At 39.6% G+C, this 21,217-nt stretch overlaps 2 protein-coding genes across 11 annotated transcripts in view; one reads left to right on the top strand and one right to left on the bottom strand.

Moving 5' to 3' along the window:
- The window catches only part of CSRNP3 (cysteine and serine rich nuclear protein 3), an 83,604-nt gene that overhangs the window by 59,723 nt on the left and 2,664 nt on the right, over positions 1-21,217 (top strand). Inside the window, exons 3-4 of the mRNA XM_042822628.1 lie at positions 5,645-5,815; positions 16,789-17,048. Of these exons, the coding sequence (XP_042678562.1) occupies positions 5,645-5,815; positions 16,789-17,048 (431 nt within the window). The remainder of the gene's footprint in view (positions 1-5,644; positions 5,816-16,788; positions 17,049-21,217) is intronic.
- The window catches only part of GALNT3 (polypeptide N-acetylgalactosaminyltransferase 3), a 51,663-nt gene continuing 44,590 nt past the window's right edge, over positions 14,145-21,217 (bottom strand). For 6 of the 10 annotated variants that reach the window (XR_006169484.1, XR_006169483.1, XR_006169488.1 and 3 more), the window contains one exon: positions 14,145-20,652. The gene's annotated coding sequence lies outside the window, so the exon portion shown is untranslated. The remainder of the gene's footprint in view (positions 20,653-21,217) is intronic. The other 4 variants (XR_006169487.1, XR_006169490.1, XR_006169491.1 and 1 more) reach the window with 4 other exon arrangements.

Below are 21,217 nucleotides of genomic sequence, written 5' to 3'. Positions count from 1 at the left end.
ATGATACCCATGCTGTGAATTCTTACATGCAATATTTGGTAAGGCATATTGAACATCCACATTAAATGCGTATGCGTAATTACATTTTTTGAGGTTGTGGCAAAGGGAAACCTATGTTAGAACAGCAAAAGAATCTGCAGAGCCTCACAGTGAATAACTGGTAAATAGCATGATTTTTGCAGTCATATGACCCTTTGCTGTGTATTTTTTATATCCAAAACAGTGTGTATTTACACTTCAGAGACTTATATTGAAGCTCAGAATACATTCTGTACTACAGTGACTGTATTAGGGCAGTGTTCTGCTTTGCAAATCAGTTCTGCTGAGAAGCTGGGTGCACTGTTACAGCTCTAGTGCTGTTTATGCTGGCTTGTTCAAAGGGGGGCTAAGTGGGTGCCTAACTGTAGCTACATGTTCAAATGCATAGCAGGATGCATAGTTGCAGCATGATAATGGCCAGCTTCAAGGCTTGCTCGTATTTCTTTATCTGCTTTGTTTACCATCACCTTTGTAACTGGCCTTCAGTCATCATGACAGCGCATGGCTTTGCTTTGATTAAAAAGTAGAGAAAATTTGAAACCCCACATTTCTGAATCAGCTTCCAGTTTCTGTAGGGAATTATTATTATTATTATTTTTAATTTAAGCATTCAACTCCTCATTTTTTTTTTTCTTTCTGCAATTTTCCTCAAAGTTCTAGGCATGAGAGTACTTCCTTCCACAGTAGCTGCAAGATTTTGTTTGTTTTACTTTTTAAAGTTTGTTCGTAGAAGTAATAAATAACCAAAAGTAAGTCTTAAAATTTTAAGTAGGCTTCAGTAGCCATGACCATACATATCATGACATGTTTGTGATGCCGGAGAGTCATTGTGCAATGCTTTTCTTTATCTGTTTTCACTTTTAAAATATTTTTCACAAGTATAAATGTGTATGAAGGTATGTATGAAACTTGCAAAGGAGTTGAAAGAAAATAGGCAGAAACTGAGAGAAAAAGAGAAAATCCTTTGTGCTAGTTTCCAGAAGAATATATCTGGAGGTCAGAATAGCCAGCTTAATTGATTCCTGCCAGAGGCAGTGTGAATTTATATCTTTATCCTTGACTTGACTTTTAGCATGTATTTACTTGGTCAATTAAGTTGTTGCAGTTGTTTCTTTTGACCATCTCTTTTGGTAGTCTCGTTGTTGCCACTTCACTCCCTCCCCATGTGAAATCCTAATGGCTGGAAATACTTGTAGTGTGTAGGCTACAACAAAATATACTGACACTCTCTGAACCAGCATGTTCATGCTTTCTCAAGTATAAGGGATGCTTCGAAAGTACTGCCCTCCTGTTTTATATGTTGGCCCACAATGCCAGAAGTGAATGTTGGTGGTATGGTGATGGTAGAGGTTGAACCTTGCAGAAGGTATCCCATTCCATGATGTTGTCATGCAACAGGTGGCAGCAGAGGAGCAGTCTGACACAATGGAATCTGACATGGGAGTGCATGAGAAGCAAAGATGTGTCATTTAATCGCTCCATATGAAAAAATTGTACCTACTGACATTCATAGGCATTTGCTGAACGTTTGTGGAGAGCAATCAGTGGATGTGAGCACAGTGAAGTGGTGGGTGGTTTGTTTCAGCAGTGGCAATGGTGACAGTGGGTCACCTCCAGTGGCACAGGTTTGACAAGCACAGCATGCAGGCTCTTGTTTATCATGGGTGAAAATCCTGTCTGGATGAGTCTGTTGCATACTGTAGAAAATAATGCCAAGATTCATAGGCCACAGTATGTGCACAAGTAGCTTGCCAAGTGTTATGTTCTATCAAACAGCCTTCAGGTATGTAAGCAATCACCCATGGGACTGAGCCCATCCTAACCTTTCCATCCCTTTTTCCTTTTAGATGTGTGTTACAAAGCGTATTCCACTTTCTGTTTGCTCTCAGACACCTTGCTCAAAAGAACACCAAATTTGAGCTCCTAGAGAGACCTGGATGTGAGTTACTCAGACGTCTCAAGCTCTTGTAACTTCTGGGTGTGTGCAGAAGCAGCCTTTATTCTATGGGAGCTTGGAAGTGAAGAAAATTGAGACACTGAAAAAGCTTAGATGCCTTTGAAGGGATGTGTGCCATATAAGCAGAGTCTTTCAGGAGAGCAAATTTTATTTAAAGACTGCACAGTAGAGAAGTCATTGGAGTGGCTTAACACTCCAGGGGTTCTTAGCTGGAAGCCACTGTTACTGCAGACAGTAATCAATTATTTCTGTGTCCCTGTGCCATTACAAGGAGTGGAACAAGCACATGCAACTGCAATTAGTTGAGACTGTACTGTGTATGTAGGTTCCACAACAACCCCACTTGCTCTTGTTTGCTGGACCTAGGGAATGTGACACAAGTTTGCACAGCAGAACCAAGAAGGAGGCATTAGGGCCCATGGCTCCCTGTGTGTTACCACAGGAGCTGGATGGTTACTGTTGGAAACCTGTTCCTTGTTCTGGGAATCATTAACTCAGAACTGTAAAGAACCTGTTTGAATAGTAATTGTGTGTTTGTTACTATTGCTTTCAGATCTGCACAATTTTCTGCTCACTTTCTCTGCCTGGCTGATGAGCACTTTAGATACCTATTGAAAGTAGAATAGTGTCAGCAGGAGACTGTGCTGCTTTGAGGAGTTCCCCAAGGGCAAAATCAAAGCATACTTAAGGTTGGCATGCACCTCTAGAAGTCTACAGCTCTGCACACAATGGGACACCAAGAGCAGGGCAGCAGACAGCTTGTGAGGATCTCCCGCGAGGGACTCCACAACCTCTATAGGGCACTGTACCAGCACAGTAAAGAAGTGATTCCTAATGCTTACACAGAATGGTTGAGAATGCAGTTACACAGCTATGAGGTTGCAAATGTAGGTGATAACACAATTTCAGGCAACTATGGTTGCCCAACTTTGGGCTGAGGAGCTTGATGTTGCAGTTCTGTTCGTGTCTCTGTCTCTATTGCACTCTCCACCTCCTCTCAGCCCCTCACCAAGCATATGTCCTAACTCCAAGGCACTGCACTTCCATTGTAATAGCTGCTGTTGAGGATTAGAGTGTACTCATAAATATTGCTATAAACATGCAAAAAGACCTTAGTGACTCCTCTTCAGTTATTTTCACTGTGTGGGAAGTACCTGTATGTGTGGTACTCTCTCTTCTACAGCATATTTCTAGACATGGCTGTATTTCTGCTGTTCTTTACTGTCCAAAATATTGTAAAGGCTGAAATTGCTGTGATTTTGAATGGACTGTGGCTGTAGTTTTGGGAGATGTTTTGTTGATCTTTTTTCCCAATAAACCAATATGAAACTTGTTGCCTCAGGAGAACAAGTCAAATGAATTTATAAGAGGCTGTGCACTGTAATAAAGCAACATTTCAACCTTATGCTTAGGGGAAATTGACTGCAAGGATGGGGAAGCAGAGCCATGTATCTTGCAGTGAATTGTGGCTGGATTTCTCATTCCATTGCTTTCCACTGAAGCATTAAATACTGCTGCTGGAGACAGGATATTAAACCTGCTGCAATCATGTATGTGCTTCTCACAGCTTTTACTTCATAAGAGGTGAACAATCTCCTTTGTAATAAAACTTTTGTTCTAGGCCTTGTAATTAAACAGCATAATGAATATTTTGTATAATGCATCTGTAATTTCTAATTTGGGCTTACAAAGGCAAGTTTGAACTTCCCTAGAACTCTATCCTGCTGTGCTTAGGAGCTGGCAGACAATGGGAAATGCTTTGTCAGCAAAGCAGAGCAAATAATTAGAACTTTCTGTTGCACTGGGGTGCAGCCTTGCTATGCTTGCAGTGTCCTTCCTAGTATTTCCTGCAGGCAGACCTGTGTTTGCTGAGTTATCATTTTGGATTAAGTCTTTCAGACTTCCTGTGACTGGATGAGCCCATCAATATATCTTTCATAGTTGTCAGCTTCCTACAGCCGTCTTTGTCCTGCTCTAGCTTCACATCAGGCCAAAAGCTGGTCTGACATACTGTCTTTGCTTATTCACATCAGGAAACTGTGGTATTAGGGATTGAGAGAGTGGTGGGGTATGTAGGAGACATTTGAACTGCGTGGCACTCAGTGGACTTTGAGATTTAGCAGAGATACCTAGGGATCTACCAAAGTGCTGCAGCTTATAGGGTCAGAATGTAGCAGCTGCATCCATGTCCCTGCCGCTTTGCTAACGAAAAAGACAAAAAGGTATGAGGCTGAGGACAGCATTCTTTGGCTTCCGATGCAGGCAGCAGGGCATGGCTTTTGGGCACGTTATTGGCTAGGCTGTCAGCCCTCCGTGAGCCCTGGGGGCCTCACTCAGGGTGCCTGTGGGCTTCTCTGGCTCTGCTGCAGCCAGCAGCATCCAAGGGAGCTCAGTGCCTGGCCAGTGCTGTGCAGCACGCTGGTAGGCAGTGTGGCCAGTTCTGCAGTCTGTGCCTTGACCTTGCCTCACTAGCAGTCATTTAGCCTGACACACGTTAGCTTCCTGCAGCTTGCTTTTTTTGTCTGTTGTTGTTTTTTTAACAGTCATAGAGGAATTGGTTGGAAGGGAGCTGCGGGTGGTGTCCGCTGGGTTTTTGCCCCACTCAGTGACTCGAGGATATCACCAGTCCTTAACAAACTTTTTGCCTGGCTGAGTGTTAGCACTGCTCAGCTCTGCAGTGCTACAGAAACCATGGAGCAGGTGCACAGCATCTGAGTGAGCTCAACTGCCCTTCAGCTCTTGGCTGGTTGGGGGTACACTTCCTCCTTCATTATCTGGATTCATTTTAAATTTCTATCCTTGGTGCTAAATTTCTTGCTAGAATACTTAGCCTTATAAACTTTTTTTGCAACCTCAGCAGCTTTATTAGGTATCTCATTTCTTAAAGTGGGATGGAGAAGATCAGGAAGCAATTAGTGTGTGACTAGAGTGGGGAACTTTTGAATTCCAAGGGTTTCTAAAATGGTATGCCGCCTTTGTGACTTCATTGCCGTATGTCTATCTGTATTATTGAAATTGCCAGAGAATACTTTTGATTCCTTGCAGGTGTGATGTAAGCACTAACTACATTACATATATTTGGCAGTGAGAGCTGTAATGTTCTTATGTAATTTCATTTCTCATGGTGAATGTTCCTTTCTTCCAAGTGAGGGTGTTTGAAGAGCAACTCCAAATTTTTCTTTGTTTGAAGTGTCCCAACGTAACCTTTGCTGGAGCTCATGCCTATGGAAGTCAGGGCTGCTGAGCACCCCACAGATGATGCACAACATTGGGCAGTTGCAGTCATGATTCTCACCGGCCTGTAGAAAGTCTGTATTTAAAATTAAATGGTTGTGCTTTTCATAAAAAGGGGTAACTTGAAAATGTCAGAAATAACCCTTGAAAGCAATTTGCTGCATGTTGTTCTAAATAAACATCTAAATAAAATCCATCCCCATAGGTAGCAAGTTAGAATATGATGTATGAACATTTGTTTTTTTCATGTGGCTTCACAGTCTCCTAATTATATCTAATCACATACTAAATGGCTATTTAAGATGAGATGTGGCAACTTACTGGTACTTCTAAATAAAAATGACTCAGGAGAGTATGACTGAATATTCTGCAGTTGGATGTTTCCATACTTCATTACCCCTGTTCCTGTTACAGGTGCATGTGACAGCATTGCAGCAATGAGTGGAATTTTGAAGAGGAAGTTTGAAGAAGTTGATGGCTCCTCACCTTGCTCCTCTGTACGGGAATCAGACGATGACATTTCTAGCAGTGAGAGCGCTGACAGTGGTGATAGTGTCAATCCATCCACTTCTAACCATTTTACCCGTAAGTACCAATGTTCTGTATCAAACAAAATTCTTTCTGTTCCTCAAAATAAAATTTGCCATTTTAGTTTGATAGAGATGATGATTTAAAATTGAAGAGATGACAAAATTCACTTTCAGAGAGCTTGTGACTTGCTCAGAATGACTTAGCAGACTTGTATCCTTTTGCCTTCACATTACCTGTGTACAGCTATCTGTAGTTGTAAAAATGTGAAGTCACTTGGAAGGCCCTAACTGTTTGCTGTTTGAATTACATGTATGCTCATAGCAAACACTGGGAATTGTGCTTACGGTATTTCAAGCGTGTGCTGTACAGAAGATACTGTAGGTAAGTTTAGTTATTTTCCTTGGACAACTGTCAGCTATCTGCAAAGTATTGTATTAGCAAGAGATCTCCAAGGTAGATAACGCTTTTTTTTTTTCTTTGGTTGGTTGGGATTAGGTTTTCTTTTTTGTTTGTTTGTTTGTTTTGAATGGAGCAACTTTGTGTATTAGTCACAGAGACACAGAGACATCTGTTATTGCAGTAGTTTCTGTTCTTCATGAAGAGGAGAACATCTGTACTCAGCAATTCTTTTGTGCTCAGATAAACATTTGTTCTTAAGTTACCAAAGCTATGTAGGCTATGTGGGCAACAGGTATATGCATATATATACATATTATACATGTATGACAAATTAATTTACGTTTTGTAGTTTTTAATGCATGTTGCAGTTGGCTTTGCTGTTTTGATGGTGAACTGTATGTTTTAAAAAGCTGGGTTTTTCGTGCTTCGACTCTGCTATATATAAATCCGTGTACTGGAGATAGTGGCCATAAAGCTGTTTCTTAGAACTGTGGACTAAGGAATAGATGAGGCGCCCTTGTCACCACCCATGTACTGTGTGATGCTTCCAACTGGTGGTTTAGCTTGTGTCCAGGAGTCATGTTTGTACCATGTGGTATAAAGGCTCTTACAGTTGGTTTGTCTGCCTAATGCTGCAGTGCAGTTTGAGCTAGGAGCTGGGTGTGAGCGTCCAAATCCTCTGTTCTGTTATGGAATGCTCCTCCAAAAAGGGTTATGCAGGTGCAACTTTTCTAATGTGTTTACTTGTAAAACTCTTGATGAAGTGTATTATATTTAAGACTCGGTTTTAGTAGGAGACTTTATATTGTGGAAATGCTACAAAGGAGTAAGTGACCCAGTAAATCTTGCTAGTAGTAACAGGAAATAGTTTGATGGTAATATTCTCTACGTGCTGATCTTTTAACTTTTGCATCTATTAAGAGACTTTAATGATTATTCATTGCAGACTGAAAGCAGCCCTTGTACATCAGTCATTGCCACCCACATAGAAGTCAGCAATTCTATTGTGAATACCCAAAGAAAGCTTGCAATTCAGAGGAGAAAGTTGAGAGACGTTGTAATATATGCGTATAACAGTGAGCTTTGTTTATAATTGACACAATAAATGGCTTGATTTCTGAATAAAAATGGGGGAAAATACAACGTTTCTGAGTGTTACGAGTAGAGGTCCATATGTATGTATCAGCTGGCAGTGTCTTCCTTCATATAAGCAAATCTGAAGTACCATCATCCATCCTTTAGTGACTGGCAGTGTGGTTTTTGTGAGTATCACAGTGACCTGTAGTCAACACCAAAATCTACATGTTACATCTGTAACTTGCTTTTAAAAGCCTTCATGTGGCCCTCTAAATCTTATTTTTCCTTTTTAATTGGCCAAAAAAAAAGATAATTTTTAAATCACTTGTAGCTATAGCTTTGTTGATGCATGAGTGAGCAGGCAGCTGGTTTATAAAGCTGTCTACAATCACCGATGCATCTCAGTATTTATAAGATCCTTAAACATTACCTGTTAGCACAGATAAACAAGAATGTTTCAGCTATCGTGCTCCATTAGCCTTAAGTTCAGTTCAGCCTCTCAGCTATACAAGGAATATAGCTGCTGTGGATCATTCAGATGTGGCAGAAACACTAGAATATAGCTTTGATGCAAATAACTATACCTGTAGTGTGATTGCAGAAAGCACATAACTAAGATGTCTATGAGTGATGCCTGTTGGGGCTTCTACAAAGGGGTAGGTACAGAATTTCTTTAACAAGATATCCATTCAAACAGATCAAGGCAGCAACAGTGCATGTTGTAGGCATCTTCTGAGTCATGAAATGAAATTGCAGTCTGCTTCTGCTAAATAAAGTAGTTGCTGCTTACTGCTTCAGAGTTTTCATTGCCAGGTGGGTTTAGGGTGAGTTTAGTATATATATTTATATAAAATACAGAGTGCTCTGTAAAGCGCAGACAGCTGTTACTGCGTCCATAACCATAAAATCAGTAAATTTTGCTTTTTCTCAGTCAGGTGTGTATATATAGATGTATATACATGTTCACTTTTTCAATTCTCATATCAAATGGTGATCACCTGCATTCACAGTGACAGACACACACCTTACCTTCTTTTATTTATTGTTCTCAGTCTACTGAGGTCATTTCAGTTTCACCCAGCAGGCAATTACTCACACCATAGGTTTACCTTAATGAATGCCAAACCCTGTTACCAATCACCAGTCTGCTTATGTGTCCCATTTCACAGCCCCTCTCCATATCAGAGAGGAGAAGAATGTCCATCTTACGTAAGGTATTAAGCTGACCAGTATTGATTTTACTATTAAAGACAACTGGAAGGATTCTGAAATACAGGTACATCCTCACTGTTCTTCTTTCCTTAGGAGTACAGTTTGGAGTATTGTAAGGCCTCTGGAAAATTAAGATTGCTTCATTTGTGTGGCCATGTAAGAGTTTGGAAGAAGGTATCAAATCTTTGGACATTCGCTAGGAAGGTTTGGATTCTCTTAAATTACCTTTATGTGAAGGCTGAAGTTTAATTTGATGTGGGGTCCATAGCAGAAGACATTACCCAAGCCTTGAGCTTAAAGCTGTTGTTTAATTTGCGGTTAATGATAGAAATCTCAAGGAGTTGGACATGGAAATGCTAGCTTGTTATAGGGGAACACTTAGGAAGTACAGCTAAATGCAGGTGTTTTTTTTTCATGGCATTTTGCAAATACTCATGTTGCTGCCACAAGGCTTGGAATTTCCTTGCTAATCAGGAATGCATTCTCCTCATCATTTGTTAACTTGCATTAGGAAGTACAACTAGGCTTAGAGAGTCTCGATTTTGATTTCAAAGAAGTGAACGCGTCTGGGCGAGAAATACCAAGAAATGCAAAGAAATTCAGTGGAGTAAATTTCTCAGAGGTCAAATGCTCATACAGAGTGAAAGGGCAAGGTATGCAAGAGATCCCACCTGGAGTAATGACTGCAAGAGAAGGAATGCAGGAGAGGCATTAGGAGGCTGGCTGATTTTTAGAAGGATTTGTCTTTTTAATTCTATTTTGTATTTTTGAAAATTTCATATGAATTAGTACATGTCATGCAATATACACAGGGCAGTTTTTCCTTTAAACAATGCATTCGTTAAAGACATTCATCACATATGCAGAATGCCTGAAAATGCAAATTAATGGAGAGTTGACTGGAGTCGTATTTGTATCCAATGGCTGATCACACAAGTCTCCATAATGTTGGACAAAGGATCGACTGTAGTCTTAGGAGAGTTCGGCAAATGCAATTGTTATGCATAGGCGTTCCTGCAAGGATGGCGGCATCCTCACAGTGCTCAGAGCTGGGGCCAAGGTCAGCAATAATCATCCAGGAAACGGCAGCTGGCATTTAGAGCAACTGGGGAGGCAGAGAGCGGTTAACTGTCTCCAGTTCTCTCTGCAGGCTGATTATATTGCAGAGCACAGTCTGTGCCATTGTAGCGAGTGTCAAAGGAAAGCCTGCTGCAGATAGAGGACGGTGAGGAAGGAAACATGCAGCTTTCTTTGAGATTTCCGCGGTGCATTTCCAGCTCTCGGCATGCAAAGAATTGTAACATTTCTGTAAAATTTTAAACAAAACTCTGACAATGGAGTCAAATCTTAACTGAAGCTCAGGTGAAAATTGTCAAAAGTCAGAGCTGCCTGTGAACTAGTCTTTTTCAGAAACCATTTCTGAAGTGCAGTGCAAATCTGGCATTATGTGAGCATCCCCATCCAGCCACTGCTGTGGGATGAATTTAGCCTTGGATTTACCGCAGAGGGAGGTACCAGAAGGATGGAGCAGTGAAGCTCTGTTAGGGTCAGCATTACTGTTGTGCATTACTGTTGTGCAATATTGTGCCTGTCCTGCCCAATTTCCAGCCCTCATGTTGCTCCTTTCTGAATATGCCATGCTTGCCCTCAAGATACGGTATTTCACAGCATTTCCTCCTAAGGAGGATTTCCGGTTTTGTCGGAAAGGCATTTAATTAAGGGCTTTAAATTTTTAATATATGGAGTCTGTTAAAAGTATATCTTCAGAAGTGGTGAAGGAGCATAGAAGCAATTTCTGGAATATGCTAATTCCCCAAGGTTGTTTTTTTTTTGTTTGTTTGTTTTCAAAGAAGATTGTGGGTTTCCAGGGGGTGTGAGGCTCGCCTTGTGCGTCACTAAACGTGGTGGAACACTGCATGGCAGTCAATGAGCAGGTGGCGATCGGTGTTAATTCTTCTTGCCACAACATTTTATGTGGTGCTAAAAGTATGTAAAAAATAGACAAATGGAATTGTAGAGTATAAGTAAAGCAGTGTTTCCTCCTGTCTAAGACAGTTTTAATTCAAAAGGCTGCAGTTTTTTCCCAGCCCTTAGGAATGTTCACATGCCTAGGAGATTTCTGTGATGGTGACAATGAATTGCTTTGCCCTCATTGATGCAAGAGTGCTAGTAATCTGCCGAGTAGCCATATGGTTTACATTTATTTTAATGTGTCTTTGACATCAGGAGAATAGCTGAGACAGCAGAAGAAATTGCTTATGTTTTGGAGTTCAGCCAGAACTCAGATTATTCAAGTTTAGTAATCAAAGAACTACCAGTTTGCTCAGTAGAGAATGTTTGAAAATCTTCATGGGTTTAAAATGTCACTCACATCAGGATTTTGTAAAATTAGGAAGTATGTTTTGCATTTCACAGCCAAATACAGCTGTATCAGGATTTGTTCCCAGTTGTGGGGGTTCTGGCTTCTATTTCAGTCATGAGATATATGGAATTAAGTGCTCTGTCTTTCACAGGTTTTACGCTGCTGTAGGCCTGCTGCCCAAAGAACAAAATAAAGCAGATGAAAAGCGTGGGTGTATAGAGCATTACTTGTATATGAGAGTCATCTGTCAGTGCATCATTGCCACTGCTTACCTATTTAATCAGTTATAATTTAGTCACACGTAAATGAGACTTAGATGTTTCTCGCAAGAGTACACTGCATTTTGGAGGAGCATTACTGTAGTAACTAGAAGAAGTAGGGGTATGTGTATGCTTGTTGTGTAGGAAAAGATTGTCCTGCAGCACATAACTCTTGTTTCATGTTGCTTTGCAGCTTTGAACAAATCACTGAAAAAATCTCAATTTCTTGAATTAGTGCTGAACTATCTATAGTCTTTCTTCTAATAGAAAACAAAGTGCTATAATGAAAAAACTTGATGTCTGGTAATAGGCATTCTTGCTTGTAGTACAGTTGTTCCTCAGTTTTGCAATTCTTGAACTTCCTTTGAACATTCAGTCACCAGCGACGTGTGTAAGCCTGGAATGGTGCACGAAGAGAACTGGTGGAAATGCCATGTGTAGTCATTAAGTAATGGTAACTGGTATGGATAAAGAGAACTACTATAAGGAAGAGAGGGTAATAACGGAGGAAAATATGAATTGATGTATCCTACAGTGTGTCCATTCACATCACAAACAAGGATAACAAAAGGGCATGAACAAAGAGCAGATGGTGTTTCTAGGATGGGATAACAATCCGTGTTTTTCTTTGAAAGTTTTCCCTTAAGTCTTTTGACCTGACCTTTAGGAAGCCTGTTTAGCACAGGTTCCCAGTTTCCAGGATGTTGCAGATGACCTGAGCAGTGGCTGCTAGTGCAGGCTGAGTGAGTGCTGTATGACTGGGGCTCAGCACTGCCTGGAGCCAGCCTGGAAAGCACAGCAGCTGCTCTGGCGTGGCACGTGTGGAGCTGGGAAGCCCTGTGGGACTGGGCATGATGCCACGGGAGGCAGCGAGCTGCAGGCAGGTTATTAACTCAGGCTCTGTTCTGCTAAACCCAGAAACTAAGCCACTCAAACGCCAAAAATCAACATTTGAGCTGTTGCTTCCTTTCAGAGGTTGAACTCTGGCAGGGCTTTTTGAAGATGTCTCTTTCTGAAGACCTTGTTCAGATATAGTGATATTTTCTAAGGGACAGTTCTGTAGCAGCAATTATGTTAACAGTACCATTCTTCCTTCTAGTAATAGATTTTATGCTTTACAATCCATATTCTGTACATCCTTCTGTTGTGTCTTGAGTCAAGCAGTGTCCTTAGCAGTAATTACAATTGATTCAAACCTACTGCTTAAGGTGCAGTGCATGCAAAATAGCATATGGTTCTGAATCCTGCTAAGATGATTGAAGAATGTGAGTTTTTGTTGACTTGAAGCAAAAAGAACTGAATGAGCTTGTGCTGGAGTATGGAGTTCAACATTCTACAACTTCCTGAAGGGAGGTTGTGGTGAAGAGTTATTTGGCCTCTTCTTCCAGGCAACGAGCAGGACACGGGGAAATTGCCACAAGTTGTATCAGAGGAGGTTTAGATTAGACATAAAGAAGAACTATTTCAGAGTGATCGGGCGCTGGAATGGCTGCCCAGGGAAGTGGTGGAGTCGCCATCCCTGGCAGTGTTCAAGAGGTGTCTGGATGACGTGCTGCGTGATATGGTTTAGTGCTTGTGGTGGCAATGGTGATGAGGAGACGATTGGACTAGATGATCTTATAGGTCGTTTCCAACCTTGTGATTCTATGATTCTATGATTTCCGTTCAAATTCTAAAACTAATTGCATTTGAAAAATCGCATGAAGGCAGTAAGAGACAGACTTGGAGAAATACAGCAGAACACATGCATGGTGCCTTTGCAGGGCTGACTGTGGCATGCCCTTTGGTACTGAGAATCATAGAATTGCAAGGTGGGAAAAGAACCTACAAGATCATCTAGTGCAACCATTCTCCCCTTACTGTCGCTATCACAAGCACTAAACCATGTCTCATAGCTCCTCATCCAGACGCCTCTTGAACACTGCTGGGGACGGCGACTCCACCACCTCCCTGGGCAGCCATTCCAGTGTCTGACCACTGTCTGAGAGAAAAAACTTTTCCTTATGTCTAACCTAAATCTCCTCTGGTACAACTTGTGGCTGTTTCCTCAGCTTCTGTTTGTTGAGGTGGTTGCAGCTCCCCGGGAGCACTGATGGCAGGCTGATTGTATCCTCAACAATCTGGGACACCAGAATATCTCTGATTTCTGTTTCTGGGTAACTAAGAGCAATCCTGTGTTCTTTTGCAGGTCCTGCCTGCTCTGTTCTTTCAAACAACATTGTCATAAATATGAATACGTTCTGATTTCTTTCTAACAGTAGGATAGAATAGACGGCAGTGGAGTTATCTGTAGTGCCTCAGCCTTCGCTTTAATAAGCTCTGGGGTGAGACAAGACAGAAGCAAACCCAAAAGATAAGATGAGTTTCAGAAATAAATAATTGCTTGTAATCTGAGACCCCTCCGTGTTTACATGCTTGCTTACAAAGATTAGCGTATAATTTGTCTGACTAGGAACTACAATGTTAGTAAATGACAGCATGAATTTTGCTGACATTTACAACAAATGCATTTCACAGATCCACTGTCTTCAGCACAGCTGTATAGTGCTGGGCTTACAGTGCTCATTTTTGTGGCAGTGAGAGTACTCTAGCATTTTCTTGGAGTTCAGCTTATCTCCACTTTAACACCATTTTTGTCAGTGACAAAACAAAACTTTTGATGGTGTAGCACTGATAATTTAATTGCTGGAAGCGAGAAAAACTATATAAAAAGTTGAGGAAATGCATTAATGGGTTCTTTACAACTGCTCATGGCAACAGCAGTCTTACTGAGACAGCTGACCAAACATTTAGGCATAAACATATGGTGATGTATGAAATTCTTGTAAATGTTGACAACACACACGTGCTCACATGGGTGTCCCTGCCCCTCCCCAGAAATCTACGTGGTGGGATAGCTTGTTCATGTAGTCTAGCTGTTACCATAGATGATATTCTTTTCTTTTCCAGATGGAAATTGTTAAATTGCACAGCTTTCTGCTGAGCTCCATTGATTAGTGTGTAGATGGCAAATAAAAATTCAGATTGATTTCATTATTTTTAAAGTAGTGTAATTCAGCTCTTCCATAGAAACTGACAGAAGAATGGAAGCACTTTTATTCCAGCATTTGGTACTTCTGCCAGTAAGCAACCATGTCAAGAATTCCATAGGTGAGTCTAAAAAAATTGCTATACATTTGAGTGTTATGTAGTAGATGCTGAAGTTTGTAGAGATTCAAAGCTTGTGGGACGTGGACACAATTACCTTGTAGTTCTTCATGAAGTACACACACACACCTACATATATACAGTTAACCTTCTGTATTTTCTTTCCTTTGACATTTTCCATAGTTTTATGTCTCATCTCATTTGTGGCTGGCTGTTTTATGTAGTATAAGTGCTGCTTGTCCTTCAGTAGCTGTCAGTGCTTCTACCCCTTTGGGGGAGGTTGAAATTCAAATAGGATCAATAGTACTCCATCAGAAACTGGGCACATCCAGGACGATTAAGACACCTCCTTTGCTAGGAGCAGGATATTTTAGTGTGCTCTTTCCTGTGTGTAAAAGCAATAGGCAAAGAACTTTCTGATTCATGGAATATTTTCTTTCACTCTAAATGGAAAGTGAATGTCATGATACCAAAATATCTTCCAAGCTCTATTAAAATTTAGGTCTTATAAATAGCAAAAATTTTGTTTTGAAATTGTGACGTATATAAAAAATCAGTACATTACAGCATGTCTTCATATTATGCAAAATTGGAATAACCCTGTCAAATATTCCATTCTATTTTAATAGCCTTCTATCCCTAGTAAAACCTCCTGTATATATTTTTGACAGGCTCTGTTGATAAAGAATGTCCTTAAACGTGTAAATTTAAACATGTCTAATGTAGCAGAATTTCTTCTAATTCTTCTGTATACATCCTACATCTTTCTGCAGTATCCTTTGCCGAGGACCTATAAGTGAATGTGGTTATTTATCTGTTTTACACTTGCAATTTAGCAAACCTGCAGCACGCCTGAAGTGTGTGGTATTTACCATGCCTTTAGCTGCTTGTCAGTATTTATAAAAATAATTTTATTTCAATGTTTTACAGAACCCAAAATGTTTTTTATGACTGTGTTAGTAGGGCATATCATCTGTGATTTAGTTACAAGAAAATATTTTCCTATGTACCTTTTTTTCTCATATAGCTAGCCTATCCCATTTTATTTTTTAATATAGAAGTTTGAGGTTTTCACACTTCTGATGATTAACGTTTTGGTACTTAATAATTGAAGAATGAATGAATTGTGTTTTAACTGTGACAATAAACCGAACCTATTACAAAACCAAGGCTGAAGACCAAGTGCTCCTAGCCTCCAGAGACAGTGCAGTCTAAGATGAACAACATACATCGTGTTGTTCTTACAGCATTAATGGAATGGTTCCAAGTCTTTCAGGAATGATGGGGCACCTTTTAAATACTGCTTGAGTTCCAGCAACTCAGTCGCTCATTTGTGCTTACCCAGTTGTTGCCTCTGAACTTCAAAGCAATAACTTATTATCTACTTTCTTGACAACCTGTTGTCATTTTGCAATAAATCAAATGAATCAGACTGCTGGTTAGTCTTAAAAATCAAGGAGCGTCTCCTACTCTGTATCTCTTACTTTGCAATATAGACTCACCACTCCTACTCTGTATCTCTTACTTTAGACTCACCACTGTTACCAGTAAGAAATGATAGATTGATATCGCTGAAAGGAGATAAAAGTGCTGTTAAAATTGGGCATGTATTTTTAAATAAATCCTTTTCACATGAAACTGCATGTTTGTATAAGAAAAACTCAGCAGGAGCGTGAGGGGAATCAGAAAATTATTCTACATGGATAGATAGTGATAGGACCAAAGTGATAGTTTTAACCTTGAAGAAGGGAGATACAGGTTAGATGTTAGGGTAAAATTCTTTATTCAGAGGGTGATAAGCACTGGGACTTCTTGCCTGGCCTGGATGGGGCCCTGGACAGCCTGATTGTGGGTGACAACCCTGCCCGTGGAAGGGGACTGGCAGGGACCATAAAGATCACCCAGTTCCATTCTGTGCTTCTATGATTCTAGAAAGGACCTGATTTTATGATAATAGAAATTTCTGAGAGTCTGAAACACAAACAATACTGCCTTTGTAGTTTATCTAACACGAATTTCACACGTGTTAAAAGTATAAAAGATAGAAATCTTTTCTGCAGATGTGATCCAGTGCTTTAAAGATGGGCTAGCAAATCTCTGCTGGAGCTTTGCATTCCAGTGGTGCATACAGCTCTGTGAGAGCTGTTGGCCTGCTGCTATCCTGACTGCTGTCATATGCAGTGTCTATTTTGTGTGCTGGGGTTTAAGGAAGTGCCAGTTGATAGATCGGTCTCTTTGAGGCGGCAGTGTAAAAAGAAATTTACTTTTCTGGGATGTGTTTGCTTTGCTTCCTTAGTAAAAAGAATAAAACTTTGAAAATTCTATTAGAAAACAGCCATTCTGGACAAGAATTTCTGTTCTAAAGTACAGAATAGTATTCATGATTGTAGCAGTTTGTAATGACTTCAGGGTTTGGTAATTTTCTCAACTCTTAGCGCCTCATTTAGACTGCACTTCTCTGAATGGTAGCGTGTACATATTAAGGAAAATAGAAGTACTCAAGTGACAAATTCGCTGTGATTGCAAGTTATCATTAATGTAATCATTAATGTAAACTGTATCTGTTCCAGCTTCTTCCATCCTGAAGAGAGAGAAGCGGAAGAGAACAAAAAATGTCCATTTTAACTGTGTCACTGTGTATTACTTCACAAGAAGGCAAGGCTTCACCAGCGTTCCCAGCCAAGGGGGAAGCACGCTGGGAATGTCCACGCGCCACAACAGTGTGCGCCAGTACACGCTTGGAGAGTTTGCGATGGAGCAGGAGAGGCTTCACCGGGAGATGCTGCGAGAGCACCTGAGAGAAGAAAAACTCAATTCTCTAAAATTAAAGGTAAAACTCATTAACTTTGTGCTTTGCCTTATGTATTCTCATGAGCAGAGTCAGAGTTGTATGGGCCCAGTGTGCATCTTTTAAACAAAACTGCTTTCAGCTCTAATTTCAGTGAGAGAAATTACATTCTTTATTTTATTTTTGCTGAAGATACATATTTTTTGATATTATGAAGCACTGATGTAGCTCTTGCTAATGTGCTTTGAAGTGCTTTACAGGCATGTGGTTGCTTACTTGTTTTCTTACAGAGAAGGTGATAAAGGTGGAGAGAACACTGGAACTTAGTCTGAAGTTAGACTCTGGAACTGCCTCTGAGCCTTGGCAGAGTGCCCTATTTAGACAAAGGAATGATAACATCTTAAGTACAGAAAGCAAAACACCTTATTTTCTTTGCCAGTTTGACTATATTTGGCAGAAAGTAGGGAACAGCAATACAGAAAATGTTTTTAGTGTACCAATTTATGCAATCATTTGTCTTTAGTATTTCACCAAAAGTTGTCTGGTAAGGAATAAAAATCAGACAAATTAACTTGCTTTATCAATTCAGCTTGATGGTAGTTTTGAAGCTGTCCTTTTAATTTAGTAGAGGAAGGAAACTGTATTTGAGAAGAGACGGGAATTCCATTTTTTTGAAGCGTCCCTTCTGTGTCTTTCAATTTGCTCGCAAAATCTCAGGTTTTGTTATTTTGTTTAGTGAATGAAAAACTTCCGGTATGATGGCGTATGTTACCTTAGGTGTTTTCAGGTGAATTCTGTAATTAAAGGTGAACAAAGTTGAACTGTGGCTGAACTGCTGGGCTCCACAGCTCCTATTTCTTGTGCTTTGACAGATACGACTATGTAGGTGCAAAGCAAAATAACACTCGCAAATCTCTGCCTTTTTCCACTAGAATGAATGGTGTTTATAACTGTCTGTCTGAATACCTGAAGCAGTGCATATGACCCTTACTGCTACAATTATTTTTTATTCAGTCTCCTATTGTTTTAATTTGAATAGAAAAACAGATTCTTATATAATTGATAATAATTGAATGTTTTTATGAAAAAAGCCTCACAAACATAAAACCACGCACGACAGAGGCAAATAAAAGACGGACATTTTGACAGGCTGGAAAAAAAAAGGCTGGAGTTAATGATTTATTGCTATTTAGAGATTATAGCTCTAGACGTCACAGGATCTTCAAAGCATCAGGTGGGAAGTGAGCTGTGTCTCTGAGCAGATCCCTTGGCTGACTTCCAGGAAGAACTGTTTTGCTGTTCACTTGGTTTCTAAATAAATGCAGAAAGGAAAGGCTGTAGATTTCTAAGGTGATCAATCAGTGGTTGGGTATAAAGTACTGCATATCTGCACAGAAAAATGAAGAAAATAAGAAACTGAAGGAAGGCAAAGTTGTTCTGATTGATTAGACTGATTGAAGGACTGATTAGAATGATTGTGCAAACAGAAAGTAGTATTTTCTGTGGTTCTGTTCTTAAATTTCAGCTTCCCTGATTAATTTTTCCCATTGGATTAAAATATGCAAGGTAGAACACACTGTCTTTTGTACAACTTGTTTAAAGAAAGAAAAAAGAAATATGAATATTTTGGAATTGTGTGTTTGTAATGTTAGGTACTGTTCATTATTTTTACTTGCTAAAAGTGAGGAGCCAAATAAGAAATTTCAGTTGATTAAAAGCAGATGATAAAGACTACAGTCATCTTGAAATCACTATAGTAGTCATGTAAAGCAGCTCTTTGATGTAAGCACTGCTGACAGTGGCATAAACACTGTTAGCAGCCGAGTGTGAAAGTTTTAATGGCAATATGAGCATAAAAGCCATCTTGTTGAGATGAAAGGTACAAGGTAGGCTTTACTTTAAATGCACTGTCATTTGAGAAACGGTATGAGTTAACACAACAGGTTAGCGACAGTACTCTTTATTGCTTATTTATAAAGTCTCTTCAGATTCAGGTATTTTAAAATGATTTGCACGACCCCGAGTGATGTTGAAGCCCCTGAGTCAGCAGACCAATGGATAAATCAGCACAGATTGTACTTATTTTGAAAACAAGACAAATGCAAATGGAAAAGGATGTGGGTTTGTCTTTTGTAAATAATGTTCTAGTCCTATTTCCATCTGTCGGGTGTTAGGGAATGTGCCTGAGAAGTATCACTGAGGAATGGTAAAATGTTAGGTAGTTGCTATGAGAAATCTGCTATTTTGCGATTTTCTATAAGCTAGGTAATCTTATGAAACCTAAATGTGATGATGGTGCATGTTTTCACATGCATATATGCTTAACAATTTCAAAGAAAGGAAACTCGCAGTGCATTAACTGCATTAGATGAATATGTGACTTAACTGAATTCATGCAAGCTGGTCATGAAATTATCAATAATTGGTAAATTTGTTTTAGTATTAAGGCAGAATATTCAGTTTTCAGTTTTCCAGTTCTGTCTAGGAGCTTGCAGAAATCTTTAGCTTACTCGATTCATGTAGCTGGACAGTACAAATGGAGGCCAGTAGTGGTATGATATGAAATTATAACAGTTCAATTTTTCTACAGTGAACTGTAGGAGAAACTAAAAATCTATTATCCGTGTTGGTTTCTTTTGTGTGAAATGTAAAAGAGAACTTCCAGCTTGGACAGGCAAAGGTATCCAACCCAAATTTGTCACCTTTTACGAAGTTGAAGGGATTTTCATGCAAACTCTTCATGTGTTCATCAGCTATAGCCTGTTGTTATGAATTAACCTTTAACTTTATGAAGAAAATGTTACCCATCTGCATATGTTCGGATGTGTTACAACAACAAGAAAACACAATGCTGTCCTGAGGTTTTGAATAGAAAAATATATTTGATGGTTCTTAATAATCTTCCATCTTAACCAGTTAATTGTTTGAGAAATGTTCAAAGCTTTCAGTTTCATTACTTCATTTGTTCTTTGCGTCACAAAATGGAGAAAAAAAATCAGAGAATACAAGGGAGTCATCCAGCAAGGGAGTGAAAAGGAGCTGAGGTTCTTTGAAATTACAGTTTGCTGTCTAATCTCACTTGATGCCTGTGACTTTGCAGTCTGCAGGACGCCTACAGCACCTGACTAGAATTCACTCCTTAATGCTCAATCACTACTTAGCAAAGCTATAAGCTATTAAGCTTTGCAGGAAGGGGAGAAATATGCGACAGGCTGGGCATGGTTGTGTAGGTGCCTTTTGTAAGCTGAGCGGTTAAAGTATTTACCTCATCAGTAAGAGCTGATGATCATGACAAAAATAATTACCAAAGCAGGAATTAGAAATCTTCCATAGTTTCAAATGCAAATCATGACAAACTATTAAATAACAGTGATCTGCTTAAGGGCTTGTTTGAACTGTGTATATCTGAAAATGGAGAAATTAGAAGTAAGTCATTTTTCTATTAAATGCAAAAAGAAGACCAAAGCAACATAATAGAAGCTATTTAGTAGTATCGAGGTAACAGAAAATGAAGAATAAAAATGATTAAGGCTACCATCTGGATGTTCAGCCTGAGTTGCTTGTACTGAGGGAAATTGCTCCCCACCACCATCAGATAGCTGATTGAAGATGCTCTGAACTTTTCTATGCATTTACTTGTCTCTCACTGTAAAGAATACAGAAAAAGACTTTTAATGTTGTTTATTCTACCTTGCTGAACTAATATGTTGAAGTGCTTCATGTAGGGTACCTGGTCACTGTAAAACAAAGTGATTAATAGGAAATGGAGTGAGCAAACAACATAAAGGTAGTTTGAGAGGACATTTCAGATAAAGTAAGAGATGAATGTATATGCATGTAAAACTAGGGATAACAGACACAGTAAGTAACATTAAAGATGAATTGAAATGAAAGCACTAAGTTCTGAAGGCTGCACTGACAGAAAAAGAGTAAGAATATACTGCAAAGAAACAATAATGCCTGTAAAGGTAGAACACTTCTGTGTTAAACAAATATGGTGCTGGATTGCTAAGAAGGGATGATTGCTGATCTGGGAAGATTCTCCTTGTGTAACATGTACGTGTTAGTACACTGTATAAGCATTGCAGTCTGAACGCTGAGGCTCCTCCCATCTGACAGGGATGAGTATCACCTGACAGTACAGGTTGGAAATAATGAGCATTTTCTTCTATGATTATCTTATACAGTTAATATAAACACAAAACTGCAAT

Source organism: Centrocercus urophasianus, unplaced genomic scaffold (genome assembly GCF_019232065.1).
Source record: "Centrocercus urophasianus isolate 14NV4802_14NV808 unplaced genomic scaffold, USGS_Curo_1.0 seq_20, whole genome shotgun sequence".
NCBI classification, from domain to species: Eukaryota; Metazoa; Chordata; class Aves; order Galliformes; family Phasianidae; genus Centrocercus; species Centrocercus urophasianus.
The sequence above is the reverse complement of the archived record's forward strand: the minus strand, read 5'-3'. Positions and strand labels throughout refer to the sequence as shown.